The sequence below is a fragment of the Gekko japonicus genome, unplaced genomic scaffold (genome assembly GCF_001447785.1).
Source record: "Gekko japonicus isolate JY-2015 unplaced genomic scaffold, Gekko_japonicus_V1.1 scaffold2235, whole genome shotgun sequence".
Classification (NCBI taxonomy): Eukaryota; Metazoa; Chordata; class Lepidosauria; order Squamata; family Gekkonidae; genus Gekko; species Gekko japonicus.
Window position 1 is genome coordinate 120,683 of NW_015162018.1, and position 26,072 is coordinate 146,754.

General features: G+C 45.5%; 1 protein-coding gene across 1 annotated transcript in view; it reads right to left on the reverse strand.

Moving 5' to 3' along the window:
- LOC107105510 (contactin-associated protein-like 5) overlaps positions 1–26,072 on the reverse strand; it is a 198,443-nt gene that overhangs the window by 91,513 nt on the left and 80,858 nt on the right. Inside the window, exon 5 of the mRNA XM_015405492.1 lies at positions 389–536. Coding sequence (XP_015260978.1) covers positions 389–536 — 148 coding nt within the window. The remainder of the gene's footprint in view (positions 1–388; positions 537–26,072) is intronic.

Below are 26,072 nucleotides of genomic sequence, written 5' to 3' on the forward strand. Positions count from 1 at the left end.
GAACTCAAAACCATCTCCCTCTCCCCTCAGAACACAGCTGATCTTATACTTCCCTCACCTCCCTTCTCTGATTTTGCTGCATTAGGAAAACAGCATTTTAAATGTGGTCCATCACAGAGTCCAACAGATATGATTTTCTACTGAGTGTACACTTGGTGATAGACCTACTGCTTACATGAGTAATGTGTGAAATTGCCTAGACATCAAAAAGAAGAAGAAGAGATTGGATTTATATCCTGCCCTTCACTATCCAAAGGTGTCTCAGAGCGGCTTACAAACTCCTTTCCCTTCCCCTTACAAAAAGATGGTATCCCTATCAAATTGACAACATGATACCCAAAGCTTTGATTAAAAGGTAACATTTATATCATAAATATCAAATACTTACTGTAGGAACAGCCAAAAACCTCCACCCGTAGGCCTATTTTTCCACGGAAACTCCACTTCAGAGGAACAAAGCGCACAAAACGAGACTTCACTGAGTGCAGAAATTTGTGCTGTATTACATTGTCAGCATTGATGTTTCCCGGAAAGATCTGAAAAGACAAAAAAACCTTGATAAAGTTTAAATAATTTATGTCACAAATAAACTTAATTTATGTATCAAATAGCAATAGATTATGTATTATTCATTTTACCTCGCTGAGGAAACAATCAGCTTCCGCGTTGTCCATCTAACATACCTAACAGTAAATTGTCTCCTTTATGTGTGGATTATGTACTTTGCAAAATCAGGCCACCCACAGAGATGAAGAGGACTCAACAGTTGGGATGTGCATTCAGTGCAACCAAGCCAAATAATAACCTGAATACTGCCTATACAGAAGCATTTGGGATGCCCAACTGCTGAATCAGATTCTCTAATCTGATTTGGCATGGCAAATAGGGCATCTCCGAATAGCAGCAGGAAGGGGGTTTAAACTTTAAATGTTCACTTACCTCCTTCTGCCTTTCCCTGCCAATTCAGGGCTTTTCCCTGGCTTTCCTGGTCTAAGGGGGGAGGGGGAGGGGAAAAGACAGTAGCTTACAGCCAATCACTGCCATGCATTCGCAAATTGCAAATGCATGGTGCAGCTCTTGGAAATGCTGGTGTTGCTTGCTGCTGGTCTAACCAGCATAGCACCACCTACCTTGCTTGGGTGGGGGGAGGGAGAACTTGCAATTCTGCCAATTGAATTGCAAGCTACAATGTTCTTTGTCCAATCACAGGACAGTGGGGTTTTTCGAAACTGTTCTGTGTATGGGCAGAGAGCATTTAAGCAGGAGTCCTGGCTCTTGGCTAGACTCCATTGCTGGTTGGCGACTGTGTTGCTGCTGGCCTTGGATTGGCTTCTGTAGCAACCCAAGAAGCAGTGTTAGAAGAGTCAGATAACAAATATATACATTGGGGGGAAAAATGTTTTTGTAAATTAATGTGTTCTATTTGTTAACTACTGGTAGTTATTATACTAAATGAACTGATTATCATTGTTTATTGCATGTAATGAATATATATACCTGTTTTAGGATACTATAATAGCACACAATGCACTTTATAAGATGGTAGTTAACAAATAGAATATATTAATTTACGAAGGCCCCGGTCACACGAGCGGGATAATCCTCAGGGGACGGGAGGCTTTTTGAGCCGGAACAAAAAGACGCATGGTAGTGTAATCTCACCTTCCCCCAAGGCTCCCTGCCCAAGCCTCCAGCAGCCGATCACACCACACTAAGCAACACCATTGCAAGGCATTTGTGCACATGCGTGGGACGCCAACGGGCGCTGTCTGCGATGGGCTACCACCGCTTCCTGATCAGACGCCTGCATGCGCCGCACATTATCGGGAAACTAGTACATGGTTCCCAGTAGCTTTTAAATCCGCGTCTTCGGGCCGAAGCTGCGGGTTAGAGATGGGAGTGTGATGTTTCCCAGATGTTCAGGTATGATCGCGCAGCTTTAATCCGCAGGCCATCCCTCTCGCGGGCAAATTCGCCGTGTGAACGAGGCCAAAAAAAGGTTTTCGCAGTATATTTATTTGTTATTTGACTTGGCTTGGCTTCAGCTGCTGTGCTGTGCTCTGTGCCTGGCCTGCCTTTCTCTTCCCTGCTGTGGACCATGGTGGACTCCTGCCAGACTGGACTGAAGACATCAGCTGGTTTAGAGAAATATATATTTTTAAAACATGAACATTTAAAAGTGTTTTTTTTTAAGCCTTTACATATCCTCTGTTAGGTGGGTGTATGGCTTGGTCTGGGTGGGTGGGCTCTGTTGTGTGGGTGTTGGGGGAGATTGGCTGAGCTGTTCTTTACTCAACGTTACTACTGACAGTGTTTTAAAAGTTTGTTTTCCTGTCTTAAAAAGTTTTATTGTTGGATAGTTTATTTCTTTTGTTTGCTGTGGGGAGGAGCTGGTGGGGTGGGGTTTGTTGATTTATTTATTTTATCACTAGTGTGCCTTGTTGTTCACTAGTTCTGGTTTATGTTAGTTGTTGCACTGTTGTTGTGAAGTTTGGATTTTTGAAAGCTTTCCTGTTTTAAGAGTAGATTGTTCCTTTTGGTTGCTGGTGGGGGGTGGGCTGGTGGGGTGTGGGTTGTTGTTTTGGATTGGATCAGCTAACGTTTCTTAAGTGGTCTGTGTTAGTTGTGGCACTAGGGCTGCCAAGTACTTACTGTGAATCGGTGGGGGACACATAGTTCTTTGCAGAACATTCCCATGTGGAAAACACCCGTGCCCCACTATGTTGTCGTCCAGACGTGATGCCAGCATCGAGTTTTCAGCCCCATTGCCAGAGCGTCGCCCGGCTACGTGCCCAGCGTGCTGGCGTCATGTCTGGGCGACAGAATAGTGAGGTGCAGGTGTGTTACACACAGGAATGTTCCGGCCAGAAACCACGTGTCCCCCGCCGATTTGCTGTAAGTACTTGGCAACCCTATGTGGCACTGTGGTTTGTTTGGGTTTTTTTAGGTTTTACTGGGCTTGGTGGGTGTTTCTGGTTTTTCAAGTTAGGGCCATTAAATAGAATGATCTAGTAATAAGGGTCTGCTCAGAAATTCTTTTACTTTTAAACACTTTTAAATCATTGAGCCTAGGGCTGTAGTTCATACCTAGCCAGGCTGGAGGTAGGATACTGTTAAAAGAGGTGGGTATTTTCTTTCTTGTTTCCCCCTTAAAAAAATATTTTACCATTTAAGGGGATGAGGTGAGGATTTTCTTAAAAGCAGTGGAATAAGTAGCTTAGTACAGACTTAATTGAAAGAAAGCAGCTTCTTGTGCACCTGACCTTCAGTGAAGGCAGTTGCTTTTAGAGAAATACATTTTGTAAGTTGAACCGTACCTTTTCAGGTCTCAATTCCAAACAGGAACTCAGGTTTGTCCCAGTAGATTCTAGTTAGGAGAAGTTTAATAAAAACCCCAGGACTTCTAGAGAGGTTTGCTTTCCATCTCAAGGTTAGCTTTTAAAAAGTGTTAGCCAAGGCAAAGGTAGGGATTCCCGACTTTTAAACAAAACCAGTACCAAGAAATAAGGAAAGAAAGAAGTAAGGACAGGTTAGGGTCCTCTGAAAAGCAATATAGATTTTAAGTGGGATGGTTTTTAAAAAAAGGAGTCAGACTCTGTTAGGTTCAGATTGAAGTGCAGGTCGTTAGGTGCCTGAGCACTTTACCCACAGATTAGAAGGAGTTTGGCCCAGGATATCTGTTAGGTTCAGATTGAAGTGCAGGTCATTAGGTGCCTGAGTACCCTACCCACAGATTAGAAGGCGTTTGGCCCAGGGTAACTGTTATGTACATGGACCGCCACCAGGTGTCCGCAGTTAAAGCAAGAGCTTGGTCCCCAAACACAAAGGGGACTTAGGATCCTAGTCCACCAGGAGCCCACCAATAGCACCCTTGGCAGGAGATTCAAACCCTCCAATGGGGACAGAGGTGTGCCGGGTGGAGTGTATATAGTTGGCCTTGCAGGGCCATTTTGTGTACAATAAACGCGTCTGAACGCATGTCGTGGTCCGAGTTCTCCATGCGCCAAACCCAGTACTTTTCAGTAACATGATGAGTGATAGCAAGGGAATGCTGAGGGGCCCTGGGGGCAAGGATAAGGAGAAAACTAAAGAGGTGGTGGTGGAGGAGGAGGGCTGCAGTTTTCCCCTCACCTGTGCAGAGGACCACTCCAGAGTTGCCTTTCACCACTCTGACCTCTGGGCGTAGTGGTACAATGAAGAGGCCCCACCTTGGCAGCTTCATTGAGGCTGCCTCTGGGGTGGCTCCTGCAGAGGTGCCCACAGGTGCTGGTCTGCTGCTCAGGCAGTTCTTCCTCACGCTGCTGCTGCTAAGGCTCAGCAGCAGGAGGGGCAGCAAGAGCAGTCTTTGCAGTTGAGCTTTGGGGACAGTTTACTGGCTCAAGAGCTCACCCCACAGACAGGGCCAGCCCGAGGTTTTGACACCTTTTCCCCAACATAGGAACCAATGGGGAATGGGGGCAACCTATGTGGGGGCTCATAGAATTGAAAGGGGGTTCTTTTGGGAGAGGATCCAGCAGCTACACTGCAAATTTGGTGCCTCTCTCTCAAACCCCTCCCCCCCCAGCCCCCAGATTATCCCCTAAGAGATTTTGTCATTGACTCTAATGGACCATAGGGTATAATGGAGCCATGTATTCATGATTCCCAAATATTTCCTGAACCCCCATGCATGGCTGAACCTGATATTCAGGAATATTCATCATTCCTGAAAATTTCTTGGTTAAAAAATCCCAAATCTGAATAATGCCATTTTTTTTTGGTCCTGTACACCTCTACTGTACAGCCATAGAGCAAAATACCCTGAAAAAGACATGGATGTGACTGTGTGTGTGTGTATGTATGTGGATTCAGATAATCGATGAATCCTTGTGAAATGGAGAGTGTGACATAATGGGATAGCTTGCAGTAAATTGTAGTTTTAACATCTCTGTCTGCCAAAAACTTTGCACCGTCTCCAGGGGTCATTTCGTAGAAAAAGAGCTAGGGGAACTCATTAGCATAACTCATTAACATATGCCACACCCCCTGACATCACCGGAAGTGTGTCATAAGGCCACACACCCCGCCCCCAACGGTCCCGGCCGCCACCGCTGGCCTTGCAGCTCCACCGCCGAGCCCCATGAGGGGCCCGGTGGTGACCTGCAAGGCTGGTGGGAGTGCAAGGAAGCCCCGCGAAGGCCCTCCCTGGCCCCAGGCAGAAAGGGGTGGTGGGAGGCAGGGAGGAAGCAACTTACCCTCCCTCTTCTCCTGCCTCCTCCTGGCTGAATGAGGGCTGGAAGCGGGGCGGCTGGAAGCGGGGGGCGGGGCTTCATCATGTGCCTCGCCCCCCATACCTCACCCATGGGAACTGCGATCCCCCGCGATCCCCCCGAAATGACCTCTGGTTTGAGGTGGTGTGGTGGGCATGGATCTCTGTTACAGCCATTAGTTTTGTTGTCCTCTAGGTATGTCGGTGTACTTATTATTTAATGCATTCCTACCCCGCCTTTCTCCCCAATGGGGACCCAAGGTGGCTTACATGATCCTCTCCTCCATTTTATCCTAACAACAACCCTGTGAGGTAGGTTAGACCGAGAGCACGGCTCGCCCCACGAGCTTTCGTGGCACGAGAGCGGATTTGAACCTGGGTCTCCCAGGGTCATAGTCCAGCACTCTTAACCACTATCCCACACTGCCTCTGCACTCCTACTGTCTCTGTACTTCAGCACACTGACATGTGCCAGTAAAGATTAAATGTCTCTGGTTGAATCTGGCACCGTGAACGAGATATAATGCAACGATACCGACCCTTTCTGTTTCACAGTTGGCACAGACACATCCCACTCCGCTTTCCTAATTTAGTAACAGCTGTAAAAATATGCACAACAGAACAGGTTCCTTAGGCATAACAAAAGCTTTGCATCCATAAGTGGGTTAATGGACTGCCACAGCCCAGTTGCTTAATTATTAAATTAATGAATCGAATTGCAACCATAAGTGGATTAATGGACTGCACAGCCCCAGCTAAACCCATCAACTCATCAGCCAGAGCCATCAAAAGACAATACCCCTGGACTCAGATATTGTTCTCCAAAGGTGCCACTGTTAAAGTAATTAGAAGCAACATTGCCCAACCCTTAAGCCCCCTTCCTCCTGAAACCAGTTTTTGATTAGGAAACTTCCTGGCCTGGCCCTATGCTCGCTCTCGCTCTCCTCTGGACCTGAACCCTGCCCTATCTTGCTGACTCTAGGTGTAGCACTGCCTGAGTCTAACCACATGTTTTGCTGGTACAGAATATGACCCTTAGTCCCTTATAGTCTCCCTTATTTTTCCTGTGGATCACTTCATCTCTCCAGGATCAGGTACGTATCACCCACCAACAATTTTACCTGCTCCTGCGAATGTCACTATCCCTTTCTCTCTAATTTTCCTAGGTCTGAATAAGTATGTGTGTACTTGAATTTATTGTATGTTTGTGAAAACCCTCAGTAAAGAATCCATTTCTCTAAGAGACTTGGTTTCTGCGTTTATTCTTGGTTTTCCTGGAAAAGGCGGGACTCCTGTATACAAAGGCTTTGCTCCCTTAGTTGCCAATTGCTCTTAAATATCATAATTCCCCATCTTTATTAATTATCAAAAGCAACTTGGCTAACAATGTGCATGCAGCACAGCCTTCTGATGTAGGGAATTGCCCATGGAAACCTAACATGACTTCAGCTCAGCGATGCCTAGAAAGTAATCAGATTGACCACATTTTAATCTGTCAGTATCACAACTTAATTCAGTCCTTAAAAGGGGGAAGTGCAGCATTTATGCAACTAAAACAAAATCTTATGTACAGTCTGGAATTAATACATATGTCTACCATGCTGCTGCTATTATTTGCACCAGCTGGGGACTAGACTGAAAACACTGCTTAAGCATCAACCTTTGGCAAAGCAGCTGCAAAAAAGCAAACAACCTTGTAGCTATGGATGTACAAGGAAGGGGGAGTCCAAAGATTCCCTTAGAAAGAGACTGACTGTTCATCAAAGCACAATAGATTAAGTGGTAGCATCAAACTCAGGTTGATATTTCTATCTCAATAGCACAAGCCCTAGGATGGCGAGTGGTGGTGTATTTGCAGATAGGCGTAAGCTGGCTACCATAATGACTCTGGTGATTATCTTGTCTCCCACTTTATTAGGCAGGTAATGGGGTAGGTTTGAACTGTGAATGGAAGGAAGCAGCGCTGGCACACAACTATGAATGGTGAGGTAGCAGATTGGAGGTTAACTACTTTCCCAGGGAGTTATTTTAGGAGCTAGCTAATGCTCTCTCCTCTGCAAAAGTCACAGATGTGATCCAAACCAAAGGAAAGAAAAAAAGCTTAGAAATGTGCAGGTGCCCACATCACAGATGTCTGCAATTTCCATTCTTGCATTCTTAATGTAAGAAAGTGCAGACGGAGGGCTCTGCCCACTGCATTCCACTGAACAAATAGTCCACTTAATTCTTGCTCATTGAGCCTGAAATCTTATCCCAACTCGTACACCTGCAAGACTCATTAATTTTGAGGGAACTGACTGCCTGTGCAAACTATGCCTTTTCTTTTTGGAAATTTTTCCATTATTACCTGCACTATATAACACCTCATTGACTAAATGCAGAACTTTCATCCCAATACTCATGTGATAGATGTGCTCAGTAATTCTAAAAACCATGCAAGCCAAGCTCCCTACATTTTGTGAAACTTTAAATTTGGTTTATGTTTATATTTTATGGTTTTACATTCAGCTTTATGAAAACCTAAATCTCCACACAAGGGAGACGGAGAACTTTCAATTGGAGATAGTGCACATTACATTATCACTGGCAAATGGTCTTTCATTATGATCAGCAGGGCAGAGAGACATGCTGATGTATTGCAAAGGTCTTTGGGGAAGGTGCACTGCCTCTCTTTGTGACATACTACTTTCAGGGCTTCCCTCCAAACCCAGTTCCAATATAACACCAGCAAGGCAAAGAGCTTTGCCAGTCAAATTTGAACAAGATCAGTATCTCATTTAAATCGTGCTGCAATTAGTGAGAAATAGTTAATCCGCCTTAGCACCCTAGCACAATATCCACAAGGAGGACAGATATTTGGTTTGTAAACTCAGCATTCATAGCTACTTTGTATGGGTTGAAAACCTGAGCCTGTGCAAACTGCACAAATCATCAGCTTCACACTTGATTCAGAATTCAGTGGACGCCCCCACAGTATAGTTACCAACTCTAGGTTAAGAAATTCCTGAAGCCTGGGCAAGTTTGGGGAGCAGATGGACCTCAGCAGGATGTAATACCATAGACTCTACCCTCCAAAGCAGCCATTTTCTCCAGCCCTACTCCCACACATGGTGTACAAGACTCATGTTTCATCCATTCATGTTTATGCTCACAGGGGCAGCATTCAAAGGAATAGTGAGCAGCTGTTTACACACAATAAAGTAAAGTCCTTAAGAACATCACTTCCATGTGTGTGAGTGGAGGGGAGCAGAATTTTCCTTTTCTCAGGAGGGTGTTGACCTGAGCTCATTTATTTTCTCCCACAGAACACAGGGAAGTACTCTCAACTGAGCCGCTCTTATTTCCTTAGTTGTTCACCTGCATATTCTCACCATGGGCTTGTAATGTATCCATCTCAGACCGCATGCGTGGCCAGACCGCATGCGTGGCCATCGCGGTCATGCGAAGCGGCCGAGCTTTGCTCTCAGTAACAATGGGACAAGCAGATCCTAGCCGGCACCTATTGGCAGGCTAGGCTCCCGGCCGAGAGCCTATGGAACTCTCGGCCACTGTAAATAGCCAATCACTTGTGTGTGGGTGTGTTTGGAGTGCGGGGTTGTGCACATATAAACCAGCCTGTGAGCTGGTTACTCTCGTCTTGTTCTGAGCTGAAATAAAGTATGAGAGCTGAAATCACTAGTAAGTCTCAGTACTTTTCAGTGGCAATGAAGGTGGAATACTAACTCCCAGGAACAACGACCCGGACGAAGATTCGAGCACCGCATCGAGCCCCAATGCCAAGACCGCCGCAAGCCGCTCCGCTTTGCACCCGGGTTCTCCGGTAGCCGCTAACCGCTCCGCTCCTCGTTCCGTACCTCACCCTACTGACCCTGAGAGCAGCAGCACTTCCTGCCTCACTCCAGCCGCCGCTGTCGCAATTCCCGAGCTACCCTCACCATGTGTAGCAGTACGATGGCTACCTCCCAGGAAAGCATCGTCGCTTTTGACATCTCCTCCCCCACACAGTGGGAGACCTGGGTCGAGATACTGGAGATCTACTTCGACTGCCATGACATCGTAGATCTCGGTAAGAAAAAAGCCCATCTCCTCTGGTCCTGTGGCATAGATACCATCTTGCTGCTTAAGGACCTCATTGCACCTAAGCAGACCAAGGATGAGTCCTATACCATGCTGGTGAAAGTGATGTTAAACAACATTGGGGATAGCACCGCCCCTTGGGGGTCCCCGCAGGTCAGTGGGTGCCTCTGGGATGTCTGATCCCCTGACGCCATCCTCTGTCCTCGACCTTGGGAAAAGGAGACAAGCCATTGCAAGGCAAGCCCCTGAATCCCAGTGTCGTCAAGGCGGTGGATCAGTAATTGATGGTCGACCGTGTCAAACACCACCAACAGGTCCAACAGCAACAGTACAACCATGCCGCCCCGATCCATATGCCTCCGGAGGTCATCTGTGAAGGCGACCAGTGCTTTCTCCATTCCATGGCCTGGATGAAGACTGGACTGGAAAGGGTCCATCATGGAAGTGTCATCCACAAAGCTCTGCAACTGAATTGCTACAGCTCTCTCAAGTAATTTGCCCAAATGGGGCAAATTTGAAAACGGCCAGTAATTAGCCAATTCAGCCGGGTCCAAGGATGGGTGTTTTTAGAGAGTGGGCGGACCATCACTTCCTTGAGTGCCCCCAGGAACAGTCCCTCAATGAGGGACTTTTTGATAATATCATGAGGGCACCTTGAAATCCTTCACGGCCGGCTTTTATAAGCCATGAAGGGCATGGATCAAGGCTGCATGTGGTTCGGCGTACTGTTGAGAGCAGTTTGTTGACGTCCTCTAGACTAATTGGACTGAAATAATTCAGAATAGGACCAGAAGACGTGCATGGGGCCTCGAGTTCGCTCACTGTCTCAACTGTGGCGGGGAGATCACAGTGGAGTGACAAGACATAGCTCGCAAAAGCCTCAGAGCCAATATCCAATTCCCTAGCATTTGGTCTGCCATGTGGCAGATCTGTTAGCGACCAAATAGTTCTAAACAATTGTGCCGGGCGTGAGCTTGCAGATGCAACCGTGGCCACGTAGAACTCTCTCTTCGTGGCTTTGACTGCCATCTCATAGGATCTCATAAACGTCCTATAAAATGCTCTTGCTCCCTCATTGTGGGTGCGCCACCAACCGTCTCTCTAGTCATCTGAGCCATTGTTTCTTCAGCCGCAGCTCCTAGGTAAACCAAGGAGCCTGCTTAGACCAAGGGCGCAGAGGGCGTCAGGGAGCGATCTCATCGATAGCTGCCAAGAGTCGGTCATGCCAATCCTCAGCTAGCTCATCTAATGAGCTGCCAGGGGGGCATAGGTTCCTGCAGGGCCATCTGAAGCCACTGATGCTCCATTTGACTTCGGGGGTGAGCTAAAATGTGCTCACTGCCCAAACAGGGTCAGGGTACAACTTTCACACAGGCCTTCAGGGCATGGTGGTCTGACCATGGAACTGCCATAGCAGTGACCCGGTCCACTGGAACCCCCGCTGCAAAGATCAAATCAAACATGTGACCGGCTCAGTGAGGTGGGATAGTCCTAGTGCCACTATGGACGACACCAGGTCCACTGCCTGTGAAGAGGTCGCATCATCAGCATGGACATTGAAGTCACTCAGGACTGTCAGTCTAGGGTACTCCAATGCCCAGCCTGACAGCCTCAACCAGGGATGACAGGCCATCGTCTGGTGTGTTGGGCGGTCGCTACACAAACCAGATAGCCAAACTCTCCCCGGCTTCCCACACAAAGCCAGCATACTCTATGCCCGTGAGCCTCAACGACGGGAGCACCCTGAAGGAGGAAGCCTCCCTAATGAGCAGAACCACTCCTCCCCCCACCCCTTAGTCCGAGACTGGTGGAGGATGGCGAACCCAGGGGGAGCCAATTGGGAGAGCACTACGGTCTCCCCCTCTCGCACCCAGGTCATGCAAGCCAGGTCTACATTTTGCTCCAGCAAGAATTCCTGAAGGACATTCTAAATTCCTTATTATAAATTCCTTATTATTATAGTTATATCTTGCCTTTCTTCTTTCATGGAAGACAGCATATATAATGTTCCCAAGATGTCTCCTTAACCAGCTCCAAATCTGCTTAACTGCTTGGCTGCAGCATCTTGCATCTGTTAATTATACCCTGGGACAAAATGCTTGCTTGCTATTGGTACTAAATCATTCTGCCATTTGATTTACTGACACTGCCCTTGGCCAAACACTATTTCAAAATTCCTTGAACCAAACGGAGGCAATATTATAACAAGAGCTTATATTGTTTTATTCATCTGGCTTTCCCCATACCCTCCCCCCACTATCATCTATGATTAATCCAGAATGAATTTTTATAAGGTTGTCCTGATTTTTGATGGACACAACATGCCATTGCTTGGTTTTTGAAAAAGTTAGGATGCATTGCTGTTTTTTTAAAAAAAATGTCTTCAATGGTCCACTGTCTATTTACACATATGTTGCCTTCTTTGTTTTTCATCACTGGCTTTCCCCCTAAATATCCTTCAGACATTTACCATATGGCATAGGCCAGTTTCGGTACATTTTTTACTTTGCCAAATCTATGCCTTAATGATAAAAAAATGATAACCGAAATGCAAGGAGGACAGAGTGAAGAAGAATGTCACTTTCTTGCTACATTGAAGACGGAATTTCATCAGGAGCCTTTCTCACTCCTACGTAAACAAGCTTCTCCTCCCAAATGTTCCTCTTCAGCACCAGTGACCTTCAGCTCATGGGTTGGGATCTTCGAGATGATGTCTCACCTGCTAGGTTGCAAGACACCACAAGTTTCTGATGCTTTTTGAAGATTCCTGCTGCTAGTGTGCATGTGTAGATAGCAAGAGGGCTATAGTTACAATCTTTCTTAGCATTGCCACTGAGAGGAACAACAGAAATGCGAGGTTAAATAATTCAACAGTGGAAAGTATTCCTCTTCAGCAGTCAGATTCAGAGACCATCCCTTCCTGACAATAATCTCCCTTGCATTTTCTGATTCCTCCCAGCCAGGCCACCATACCCATCCAATCACAACAGCTGATCCTCCAAAGCTTCCAGCCCACCAAATATACCCTAGGAGATTAGCCTTTGACTATAATGGCCCCATAGGCAATACTCCCTCTAAGCTGTGGAGTCTTGTGAGCAAAAATTCTACTTTGTGAGCCACTGGCATTCAACTTCATTCGCCCATGGAAAGGCTTTTCTAGAAACTGTTTCTACAATGTATGAGACAATCCTGAGAGATCCATGAAATTGTTGATGATGAATCAGTTGAAATAAAATAGAGAGACACCACATGTATACATCATTGTTCAGAAGAAGACTTGTGTCGAAATGGCAGAACATTCCGGATATCACCGTCTTCACTTCCATTTGATATGTTATGCAAATATTGTATACTCTTTTGTATGAAATCTTTCTGATTAATATTTCTACTTTATTAGCGCAAACTCCTGCACAGTTCTTTTTGTTACTACTTCAGTCTGTTCAGGGACTGTGGCTATCAGTTTGAGACATACATTACTTGAAGGCCTTGTCTAAATTATCTAAATTATGCAAAGTAGAAACAAGAAAATACAATCTCTGTTTTGATCCCAGTTCTCTGAAACATCATTTTTCAATACAGATAAGCTCACTAAAAATCCCCAGAGTTAATAAACCTCTCATTTTAATTCTAAAAAAAGGTGTTGTTGTCTATTGGGAGTACTTGTAGAATGTATGCAGCAAGGCAGTTATCTCATTAGGTGTGGCTAGAACAGATTGTTTTTTAAAGCATAAAGCATACAAGACAAATGTGGAAATTAGCTTATGAGATGATACTGCCCTCCACATCAATATAGTTTAATTGTATGAGGCATTTGAGCAGAACACCCATTATAAGCAATGAAAGTATGAAACTTCTTTTGCTCATATTCCACATAGAATACTAACAATATTAGTAAGTACTTGCTTGCAGCAAAGAGCATAATTTTCTTAATCACTGCCAAAGTCTGCATAATTAGTTTGAAAGTACTGATTATTTTGAATGATTTCCAGCTGATGGATCATGGGCTTCATCTGTAGTCCCTAAAATACTTACATAGAAGTAACTTGCATTGAAATCAATTGGATTTTACTTCCAAATAAGCATGGGGCTACAGTCTACTAGTTTGCTGCTGGTAGAAACAGATGGTTAGGAGGAGCATGAACTGGCTCATGAATGAAAATCTGTGACAAAGTTTGGCCAGTTCCTGGTTCGCAAACTGAAATTCATGGCAGGTCAACCCACGTGAACTTTTCACAAACTTTCAAGCAGTCCGTGGTGGCTTCTGCATGGACACCTTTCCAGACTGTCTCTGCTCAATCAAAATGTTTACCGAACTTCAAAGGCAAGGGTGAGGTTCCCTATGCATTTGGTGTGTGTAGCTTGCAGGCGGTCCATTCTATACACTTTTGAACCTGCACCTGGCATTTCCCCCAAAAGAGAACTTTCCTGGGGGCATCTTTGTTGGGGGGCCCATAATTCAGACCCCCTAAATACAATCTGTCCCAGGGAGGGGACAAGGTACACTGTGGTTTGGGCTGCCTGAAAGATGCCCCACTGTTCTCTATGGATCATTGGTCTTAGCAACCATTGGCCCATTGCCTTGAAGGATCAGAGCCCTGTTCACCAGCAATGGATAGAGCAGTTGCAGTTGCAGACTGATTCCTCACAGGGGCCCTTTCTGCACTCTCCTTTTAATCCACGTTCACTGTGGTGTCCTTCAAGCAATTCTGCACCAAAATCAAGTTCAACCTTCTTTTTATTCCATTCCCCCCCCCATTCTGCATTACATTACCTCCCTCCAGTGGTCAGCCCGGTTTCAGCCTGCTGTTGCCCTGGGTTATTTGAGTGCTGTTTTGCCATGGACTTAAATTGCCTTAACTCAAACACAGAGGCTGATTTCGCACGAGCTGTGCCGCTGTCATGCCTCCCTTTGCCCTGTTTCCATTGTTCAATTTCCCACTCGAAGCCGCATGGCCACATTTTGACCTGCGGCTTCACCCGATTTTCCCCGCAGTTTCATGATCCAGTTTTCATGGGGAAAATTGGGCGAAGCCGCGGGCCAAAATGCGGTTGCGTGGCTTCAGGTGGGAAATTGACCAGTAGAAGCGGGGCATAGGGAGGCGCAACCGTGGCGCAGCTCTTGTGTGAAATCGGTCTGAGAAAATCCAGAGTGGCAGGCAAATGCAGAAAGGACCAGGATCAGTACATGTCATTTGGATGGCTGTAGTATGTGCCCTGGCAAATGGAAACCCCACCCCCCATGAGGGTGGAACCACAGACCCTGGTGGGGCCTTGCAGGCATGGCTATGACAGGCACAGCATCTGTGATGTTTGCCATCACTGCATATGTTTCTGTTTAGCCTTTCTGCAGGTGGTGACTCAACAGGGAGACCTGGGAGCATGACCTGTACAGTCCCTGCCACTCTGCGCAGTCACCAGTTCCATCCTGGCTCCTGGAGCATTTTGCCTCAGACAGCCTTCTGAACAGCAAGTCCATCTTGCTCAGATGCATACTGCGCTAGGGAGCAGCTCTCAAAGACACAGGTGCCAGACTGGATGGAGGGAGTTGGCAACCCAGTTGATCAGACCCCTTCATGATTTGCTGTTCAGTAAAGTCTGGGGTCCCTTGTTCAGTAAAGTCTGAGAGTCCCTTGGACTGCAAGAAGAACAAATCAGTCAATCCTAAAAGAAATCAACCCTGACTGTTCCCTGGAAGGCCAGATAATGAAACTGAAGCTCAAATACTTTGGCCACCAAATGAGAAGGGAGCACTCACTGGAGAAGACCCTGATGCTGGGAAAGATTGAAGGTCAAAGAAGACGGGGACGGCAAAGGATGAGATGGTTAGACGGTGTCATCGATGCAACGAACATGAAGTTGAGCAAACTTCAGAGGACGACGGAAGACCGGAAGGCCTGGCGGGAGCTGGTCCATGGGGTCGCAAAGAGTCGGACTCGACTGTGCGACTGAACAACAACAACAACAACAACAACAACAAAGTCTGGGGTGTTCTACAACTGTTTTCCTGTCTGATTGTGAGTGGATGAGACTAGCTCAAAACCTCTTCCTGTCTCACCTCCTTCCCTGCCCCATCTGTGACTTCCCTTTAGGGCTGCCCCTTCATACATCCAAGAGCTCTGACTCAGGGATGCCCATGTTGTGAACACTGCTATTGGTCTTTCTGGAGTCACTGGGCTTCTTCTTTTTTTCAACTGCAGAACATAGCAGGGATCCAGTGGCATTTTGAAGGCTGACCCCACATATTGGTCCCCAACTCCTTCCCACACACTGTTAGCATGAGCCCCCTCTTGCAATGTGAAGAACGGTACCAAGACAAGTGAGGACCAAAGTTGGAATAGGGCAAGCTTAGCCCCACAGAGACAAACAAGCCTGGACATGTCCCTTGGATCGTCACTTGGACTCCTTTCACCATCAAGCACCAATACAGCCAGCACGTTGCTGTGATTATATTAGGACAATGCCTTGATTTCAGCATCTCAAAAGACAATAGCGTATCTGCATTCCAACATTCTGACACCAACATTCCTGTATTGTATCTCACACCTGCACCTATGGAGTTTGCCCCAGATGTCAGGACCATCCTGGACATGGTCTATTGTCTCGCATCATTCCTGTGATAGCCCAGCCATTAACAAAGCCAAGACTGTACAACTGCCCCATGCTTTGCGAACAATGGGGTCCCCTTCCCAAATGGGAGTCTTTTTGTCTAATGCCTCTTCTGAGACATTACTGGCCATCCAGGTCCATCCAGGACCATTTCTGTATTGTGGCCCACTACCCTGAAGGCACAATTTCCCTTTAACTAGGCTCCCAAACCAGCCATCTTTGGTTCAGTCTTCTGGGATGTGTACTGGCTGGATCATCCATCTCTATTGGGACTTCACAGGCATGCTTGCTGGCCGAGCCATCTGCTCTTCACCATGAACTCTTCTTTTTGGAAGATAGCTATTTCCCTATCAATGCCTCACCCTCTATTGTCTGTGATCTCTTAAGATCAATTTACCCCTTTATTGCCTACCTCATGTGTGGGATATTTTTAATTGAATTAGCTCAATGGATTAGGGATAGTTTCTTAATATATTTCATAAAAGACATTGTCTGTCATCTGTACTGCTCCGAACAGTTTACTGTCTCCAGTATAGTTGGAGTACAATCCTTAGCTTGCACACTCAGGGTCTCTTAAGTTATTCCCCATAACATCTAATATGGAGACCCGGTGTTGCGGCTAACACACACACACACTGCTGACAGTTTGTTGCCAGAGGTGCTGCCTTTATTCTCAGGTAGCCTCAACAGCAGGGGCACCCCACTTTCTAACCTGAACCAGAGACCCACAAAACTCAGGCCAAGGAAGACCTGAAAACACAGAGCAAGTCATAGCTCTGGAAACAGGGTCTCCATTTTCAGGTGACAACGAGGCAACCCTCAGAGCAAACCTCCAGTCTCCCCCCCCAGAAGAGGTATGCATATGAAACAATAGCAGTCCCGCCAGGTAAGACATCTACATTTCTAAAGGCTATTCAGAAGCCATCTGACAAACAGCCCTCCTGTCTTCAATACTTCACCCAGCCCTTTTGTGTGGTCCCATGTCTATGTGTCAATTCTTTGTCCTCAGGATACCGAGATAAACCAATCAAACATTCAAATTATGAACGATCCTTCCTGATGCTAATCAAGGACACATCTCCCATCTTTTGTCTGTATCTGGGAACCTATTCAACTGCCTTGGCAGAACCATCAATAGACATAAAAACCATTCAGCTAGCCCCAATACAGTCACCCAACAGCTGGCTTCTATTGTTTTTTTATTTTTATTGAGTTTTTAACACATATAAGAGAACACACACAGACATACAGCAAACATAACACCCTCCACCCTCCAAACCCATTCCATTTAACAATTTTACTTCTACACCACCCTAATTGATTGCATACTTTGTAACTGATCCCCATTCTATTAGCAGTGGTTTAACCCACAATTCTCTCTTGTCTATATTTATTTTCTAACCGCTTATTTCAAAAAGAACTGTACACTTCCAATCCTGCTGGAGTCCTTATTTTTCTTTAAAATTCCGAATACCTCTTTACCGGAATTAATGGCGTTCTGATATTGACTCAGTTTCACACAAACTATTTCAGTTACCTTTACACCCATGCTTCAGGGTCCCCAAAATATTCTTACGACTCACCATTACACAAAGACCGGGCTGATTTACGACTATAGCTTTCTACCACCAGCCTTTCTAAGACCCTGTATTATAACAGAAATAACCCATTTTTTCCATGCTTACCAAACTTTAGAGAAAACTAAATCATATTCACTTATATGTATATATATCTTCTGGTCACTGTTTGTCAAGTTACAAAAATCAAACAAGCCCACATAGAAATAAAACCCATATTTAAATTCCTGTGAGCAACCAGTATATTAGGACATCTTTCTGCTCTCAATTTCTTTACATTGACAAACTTTAGAAAAAATAAAGAAAACTAAATCATATTCAGTGTATATATCTATATCCATATCCTCTGTCTGTCCTTTCCTAGATCACTATTTTTCAGGCTATAAAAGTCCTGTGAGAGCCAATATGTTAAGACAACCTTCTGCCCTTAATTTCTCTGTATTGGAATTATATTGTATTTCTTTTCTGCCTAGGTTTTCTGCATTTTCACATATGTGCTGCTGATCTTTGTATTGCTTATCCTTTTTTAGCTTTTTTATTTTCCAGTTCAGCGATTTTTTGAAATGGAAGCCATTCACTTTCCTTGGTCCTTTCTTTACTTTATTTTTCCTTTCCTTCCTCCCTTCGTTCTTACTCTGTGCGTTTGGCAAGCAGACTTTTTTGACTTGCCCGGGTTTCCGTCTTGCTTTATCTACTTTGTCTGCAGTTCCTTCTGTCGTGATCTGTAAATCCTGTTCAGATATGTCTTTCTCTTTAAGAACAGAGAGGCTACCTTGTTGCTCCCTCTCTTGCTTAACTGGCTGTAGTTCGTTCCTCTCCAAAATATCTTTTGTTTGCTCTGTTACATTATTCTCTTTGTCCGATGCGCATTTCAATTTCCCGAAAATGTAGTCCCACATTTGGTCCAACGTTTTATTTAATTCAGCTTGCAACAAATTTTGAAATTTATTGGAGCTGAGCTCGCGAACTATTGCGTCCCGTACCTCATTGCAAACAGCGGTCGCCTCCATCTTCTTGAAGCTTCACACCCACTTACTCCAGGTGCTTACAATTAAACAGTCAAACACACAAGTAGTCAAACAAAATGCATTTCCGCATATCTTCTGTAATTTTTATCTATTTTTAGTCTCTATTAGTAAGTCCAACAGGCATCTGTTCTTACCCCGAGCCTCTTTCACCACGTTGCCCGAGAATCTTCCTGGCCACTTTCTTTTGCCAATAGGGGAAGAGGAGCCGCCGAGAAAAGAGGAGGGGTGTTCAGTAATCCACTTCAGTTAGGTTAAATATCCTTCAGGGTGGTGTGGAGGCAGAAAATAAAAATAAAACTCATGATAAACACCAAGAGTGAGATTTAAAATTATGGCTGGCCGCTGCTAGGCGGGAACACGGCAACCATGTTCCCGTTCTCAATGCCGCTCCTACTTCGGGGCAAACCGGTTCACCCCCCCGTCCTTGCCAGGGAAACGGGGGGGCGGTCAAGCCTCATGCTCTTGGTATCCCTACAGGAGAACCAAGCGGGGCCACCTGGAACCTCGGGGGAGCTCCGAAAGAGCGGTCATGAGCGGAGCTTCCCCAGGAGCTCCCTAGGGACGTGCCGTGGCACAGCGCCGCGCCGCCGGAAGTCAGCTGGCTTCTATTGTTAAAGCCTGATTCTGCCCCTCTGGAAGCTCATTGGTCACATCTAGGCCTTGCCCATCCTGATGCCACGCACCCCTGGGACTCATCATTGGCCCAGGTAATCTATTGTTCTCACTTGAGACCAGCCCCCAAGGCCACCCATTGGTCTGCATTGTTTTCCAATGTCTATTTCCATCAGAACACATGGCCTCAGCCAATGTGCCTCTGCCCTGATGCCAGCTGGCGGCCCACCCCTAAACCTCTGGGTTTATGCCATGATCCCTTCTTCATGGACCTCTGCAAATCTGGACAGCTAGTATCACCCCATAACTGACCCCTCTATTACCTATCAACCCTAGGTGTCATAGGCTGCTATTGTCTGATTAGTGGGTGTTGCTGGGGTTGCTTTGGACTCTGGTGTGCATGCCTTGCCTTACAGAGGGGTGTGTGTTGTCATATCCTCCTGTGGAATATCCATAGGAAACGGATAAGTACCACCTTTTTTGTTCCAGCAGTTGCCTGGCATCACCACAGCAAGCCTCAGGATTGCATTGTAAATCTTCTTGTACTGCCCAGGAACTGCATAATACAGTAAAGTTGTTACTGAGTAACCGCTGGTGTTGTTGTGCTGATCTGATATGAAATAACCTGTAAAACAAAAGGTTTGGCTGGCTTGCCAGGAAGGAGTTTCTTGAGAATGAATTCTTTACCTCAGTTGTCTCAGATATTGTGTAAAATAAGCAGTTGTTTATTTAAGCATTTTTTCCCCTTTGTCGAGGTTACTTCACATGTTGCTTCAGCTACAGGCTTGGCACTTTTTCACTACAGTCCTAACCAGGATTATACCTAAATCCACTGTGGATTTAGAAGGGTATAAATCTGGTTAGGATTGCAGTGTTAAACTCAAGACTGTTCCTATGATAAATTCCTGTAGGTATCCCAGGTAAAGTGGGATTGTAGAAAGGTGACCCTGGGGTGTAGTCCCGGTGGTATTCTGGTGAGGTGCACAGATAAAGGGATACATAGTAGGGCAATCAGAGAGCGTTAACTGGAGTAACTGTCCCGCTCCGGGGGTCGCAGGTGGAGGACGGCAGGCCTCGGAACCCCCAGGTAGCCCCGAGCAACCCCCACACCCCGACTTACAAGCGGAGGGCGGGCCCGACAGGAGAGCGACCACCCGGTGACCAGCCGTTCCAGGAGACGTCAAGAGGCACGAGCAAGATACGGGCCGCGCCTGAAGATGAGAGTGAGCCCGGCGGCGTGAGAGCGACGGTAATGCGAGCGGGCCCGGTGGCAGGCCAGGAGGAGCCGTGAAGGGCCGAGGCTGCAGAGCGGCACCGGCAGCATGGCCTCTGGGCCACCCAGGCCACCGCCGGCGTGCGCATACCCGGGAGGCGCCCTCTGTGCATCTTCCCTTTTGAAGAGGGGCAGGGCTGGGAGAAGGGGAGGAGGGGTGGTCCAGGTGGGGGAGGAATGACACGAAGCGGACTGAAGGAGAGAGAGAGAAGCAGAAAGGAAGAGAGAGATACGGAGCGAGAGGGGGTTGTCCCGGCGTCTTGGCAGAGGGGCGCTAGGGGTGCGCTTAACCCCGACCCCTGCCATTCTGAGGTCCTTCTCCTCCCCGTCTTTTCCTTGACCACTCCTGCCTCAGGGGCTACACAACTCCCTATGGGGCGTGAACGAACGGCAACACAATGGCCACCGGGGGAGCCATCCCCAAAACAAAGGGGGAACGTGACAGTAACACCTACACCCCCCCACCCCCCCACACACATACTATAGGTATTCTACAGGCTCAGCTAGTGGGGAGACCTGCCTCTGATTAATCCATCTGCTGGTATTTCTACATCACTGGTATCTGGAGTTATTTTAAAAACATGATTCTCTACATGAGAATACAGAGGAAAGGAGCAAAGCATATGTGTTCAGACTAGCAACAAACCATGTTTGTAACCATTTTTCTCTAACTATGGTTAAATGTTAAAGCTAAGAGGAGACTATTTGGGGGGATCAAATTGATAATAAATTTGGTAAAATCAAATGTTCAGTAGTAACATAATTGTAATGAATTTGCAAGTAAATGACAAAACGTTTGAGATCAGGATTGTCAGCTCTTGATTGAGAAATACTAGGAGGTTTTGGGGGTGGAGCCTGAGAAGGGTTGGAGGAGGAACTTAAGTGGGGTCTAATGCCATGGGGTCCACCTTCCAAAAAGGCCATTTTTTCCAGGTGAGCTGCAATAGCGGGAGATCCAGCCACAATCTGGAGGTTGTTAACCCAAGCTGAGAGTAGGGAAGGTAGGAATTCTAGGTTGCTTGTCATCGGCACCAGTTTTTTATTATTATTAAAGATAAGTTATTTCTTTGGTTCAGGTCAGCATTGTGCTATCCTAATGTTAAGGATTAGCTTGCTGCTTCCCTGCCATTATGCCATTTTCTGTAACAGCAAGAAAACACAGTCTAGTTTCCAGTCCACTCTATAGTCTACCTAAATTCTCCGATAAGTATCAAATGGCAGAAACATTTTTTTAAAAAAATCTTGTCCTACGACTGTATTATCACTGTTCTCTCAAAGTAAGAGGTGCTATTTGATTGCATGGCTTCCTTTCAATGGTACATGTGAATCCCCCTAATATAGCTTCTTAAATACCTGTTCCAAATTGTAAAGCACCCTGGGATGGCACGGAACACGTTATAAGTTTTATTAATACTAACATTCAAAGCCTGATACGACACAGAGCATGAACTATTGGGGGGGAGGGGACTTCTCCAAGTGTACTCCAGTTTCATCTAATTTCAATCTAAAGCAAAAGACTTCTTTCCCCTTACATTTGAAGTTTCTGCACATGAAAACATAAACATTTTTCTGGGACCCATCTTGTCTAGATTAACCTTAGCCAATACATTCCAACAGCTTCATGGTCAAATCATTTTTTGTTCAGATTCTGCCTCCGTCTCTGGAATTCTTGCATGGATGGGATTGAATTAGTGTGATTAACAACACAGTGACTGTGTTTATTGTCTAGCAATGCTTCTATTCAGCATCATCAAAATGAGTTTAACAGGCTAGCGTTTTTTCTTGATAATTTGCCAAGCGTGGTCAATGAGGAGTCACCAGAGAGGTCTTAGCTATTCCATGCTACAGTGATTTCAAATGAATTTGTTTTACTTCATTATCTTACTTTATTTCCACAGGTAATAGTATGCCAACACCTCCATTCAGAGCTGGGAGATAACACTGTAGTGAAGAAAATGGGGTAGAAGGATCATTTTGATTTTTGCAGTGTTCTGTAAAAGTATGAGGGAAACCACTGCTGAGTAATGGAATGGAGGCATTAAAAAAAATTGGCATTCTTAATGAAGATTCAGCACTGAGGGTCTCAAAATTGTCAATTTATTCAGTATAGTTAAAAGAATCCCAGTTCCCTCCCCATGCGCACGATCTCCCAGACAGAGAGAGTTCAAGCCGTGGGGGGGGGGGGGGGGAAAACTGGGAAGTTTTGAGCATTGTTCCAAGTGACAGCAGTAGCAAATGTCAGTGTATCTAAACAGAGTCCAGGAATCACAATGGGGTAGCTAGGGCGCTGATTTGTAGTCCTGCTTCAGCACCATAGTGCTCCCAATAGAATGTTCCACACACACACACAAAGAGGACGATCGTGCGTGGAGAGAAAAATGGTGCAAAAAGAACTGTCATCGCAGGAAGTGCTACAGGGCATTTTACACAGCACCCTATAGCACTTCAAAAGCAGTAGGAAGAATTGAAGACTGGAGGAAAGCAGTTTCAGGCAACAACGCTTCAGGCATGCTTCCCGAATGGGAAAGAAGTGTGTTTGTCTTGAACAAACAAGGGCACTTCCCCTCTTCTTAAAATCTGTAGTGATCAATGATGATGAAGAATAAATGTTTAAAGAATTGTGCACACACTACATAGCTTCCCTTTATGGAATAAATGCAAATGCACATTATCTTTATTATATGTAGAATCAATTTGATACACTTTTCTCAAGGTCCCCAAAGTTATATCCCCCTTGATCATCTCTCAGCAGCTAAATCATTTTTTTAAATTCCATTTGTAGATGATCAAAAGATAATGCTTTCTGGAAGTGAAGTGTGTTTTTAATGTGGTGATGCTTCCTGTTTAACTTCTTTATCAAATCATTTTGGAAGCAAGTAAAAACAGACCTTACGAATGAACAATAATCTATCAGGGATCTGTTACCAGGATACGTAAAGCATGCAGATAAGCAGTCCAATCTATTTTACAGATGTCCCTCAAGACTGGTTTATTTTCACTTTTTAATGAAAATACATAGCAACAAACCCAGGAGCACTGTTTGTTGAGAAAGGAGTCTTCCCCCTCCATATGAGGGGGGGACTCAGAATAACTATATGTGGTTACTCCTCAGCAGCATCACTCTTTCTTTTGTTATTATAGACGCAGGGCTATTTTTGGGCAGGAACGCACAGGAATGGAGTTCCGGCTGGCTTCAGAGTTGGCCACGCCCACTACAGCCAAAACCTCTGCGTGCGTGGCTACAGAGGGAAGGCCTGGAGAGCGACCCTCCCCTCCGGCAACTCCAAGGCGGGCAGGCCAGGGGAGGGGGACTGGAAGGATTGGGGAGGCATTTAAATGCCTTCCCTGGCCTGTCCAAGGGCTACCTTTGCCGTGGTTCCCCCCGTAGAGGGGTGCGCAGGCAAGCCAAGGGAAGGCATGTGGTGTGGCCTAATATGCTAATGAGCTGTGCTGTCAGAAGTGTGGCCTAATATGCGAGTGCGTTTCTGCTGTTGGGTGTGGCCTATTATGCTAATGAGTTCCTGCTGGGCTTTTTCTACAAAAAAAGCCCTGTATAAATGTAACAAGAAACCACAATAAATCCTCTTAGACAGACTTTTCTGCAATTCATTTTGGGAGATGCACAAAAATGAGCCATTGAACCTTGTTGTGAATTCCTTCTGTTTTAGAATTCTAGCCTCTTAGCCTGGAAATCTTGCCCTAGAACAAAGTGCTCTGATAAACTTCTCAGGTATCTTCTCCTAGAAGTCCATGCACACCAAAAATGTTTTTTCTGTATAGGGCTGGGCTCTCCAGTTTGTAAAACTTGGACAAATTATCAAACAGACAGTCCTTGAGCATTTAGAAAGAATGGCTGTGATTACTAAGAGCCAACATGGGTTTCTCAAGAACAAGTCATGTCAGACTAACCTTATCTCTCTCTCTCTCTCTCTCTCTTTTTTTTTGAGAAAGTTACTACCTTGCTGGATCAGGGGAATGCTGTAGACATAGTTTATCTTGATTTCAGTAAGGCTTTTGATAAGGTTCCACACAATGTTCTTGTTGACAAATTGGTAAAATGTGGTTTGGATCCTATTATTGTTAGGTGGATCTGTAACTGGTTGACAGATCACACCCAAACAGTGCTTGTGAATGGTTCCTCATCCTCTTGGAGAGGACTGGCAAGTGCTGTGCCTCAAGGATCTGTCCTGGGACCGGTTTTGTTCAACATCTTTATAAATGATTTAGATGAAGGAATAGAGGGAATGCTTATTAAATTTGCAAATGATACTAAATTGGGAGGAGTAACAAATACAACAGAAGAAAGAGTCAGAATACAGGATTATCTTGACAGGCTGGAAAATGGGCTAAAACAAATAAAGTGAATTTCAGTGGGGATAAATGTAAAGTTCTGCATTTAGGAAGGAAAAATTGGGTGATGGATCGACTTCCAGTTACTGATCGGAGGAGGGGAGGCACTTGTTTCTTCACTCCAAGACGATAAGTTATTTTATCTCTTTTAACCTATTTCCCGACAGCAGGAACTTGTCTTTTTAACACAGCTGTTTTATTTTGCTCTCCCTTTTGACCTTGGAGTTGTTGTCTTTTAAACTCCGGTTGCTTAATTAGATAGTCAGCATTGTTAAACAATGTAGCAGGAACTCCTTTGCATATTAGGCCACACACCCCTAATGTAGCCAATCCTCCAAGAGTTTACAGAGCTCTTCTTACAGGAGCTACTGTAAGCTCTTGGAGGATTGGCTACATTAGGGGTGTGTCGCTTAATATGCAAATGAGTACCTGCTACAAAAAGAGCCCTGACTTAGAGCTCTAAACAGCAGCAGCCGAGAAACACTAAGCCAACTACGAAGTTAACTACTCTGAACTGTGAATTATTTAACCTGAGTGTTTCAATAGCTGATGGGAGTTTGTAAAACATAGCATTGACTCTGAGTGAGGAAACAGATGAAATTATATCTTATAAACATGGTTCTCTGAACTGTGAATTATTTAACCTGAGTGTTTCAATAGCTGATGGGAGTTTGTAAAACATAACATTGACTCTGAGTGAGGAAACAGATGAAATGATATCTTATAAACATGGTTGGGAGGCAGAGGAATTCATATTTCCTAAATCTAGACAAAGATTGATGACTTTTCCCCTCCAAATGCCCCAGAATCATCCCACACTTTTCAAAGTTGCTTCTCTCCATTAAGTGAAGACATGGACAATCTTTCTGAAGGTTTAATCATGGATACTCCACCTGAAGTACCTGATAGTGGCTCAATTAACTTTACTGCAGCCGATGTTGCTGAGCCCTCCACTTTTCATCCTGAAACAACTAATTTGGCTACTGAAATTCCTGCAGACCTGCTTTTCTTGGTGGCCGAATCCAGGGCTTTCTTTGTAGAAAAAGCACAGCAAGAACTCATTAGCATAATAGGCCACACACAACAGCAGAAACCCATTAGAATATTAGGCCACACCCTGACAGCACAGTTCATCAGCATATTAGGCCATGTCCCCATGCCTTGGCTTGGCTTGGCTTGCCTGGGTGGCCTGCGGCTGCGGGGAGCTCGGGCAAGCCCCCCTTGAAGGGAAGGGAAGGCAGTTTAAATGACCTTTTCTTGGCTTGCCCAGATGCCCCCACGGCTGCGGGGAGCCTGGACAA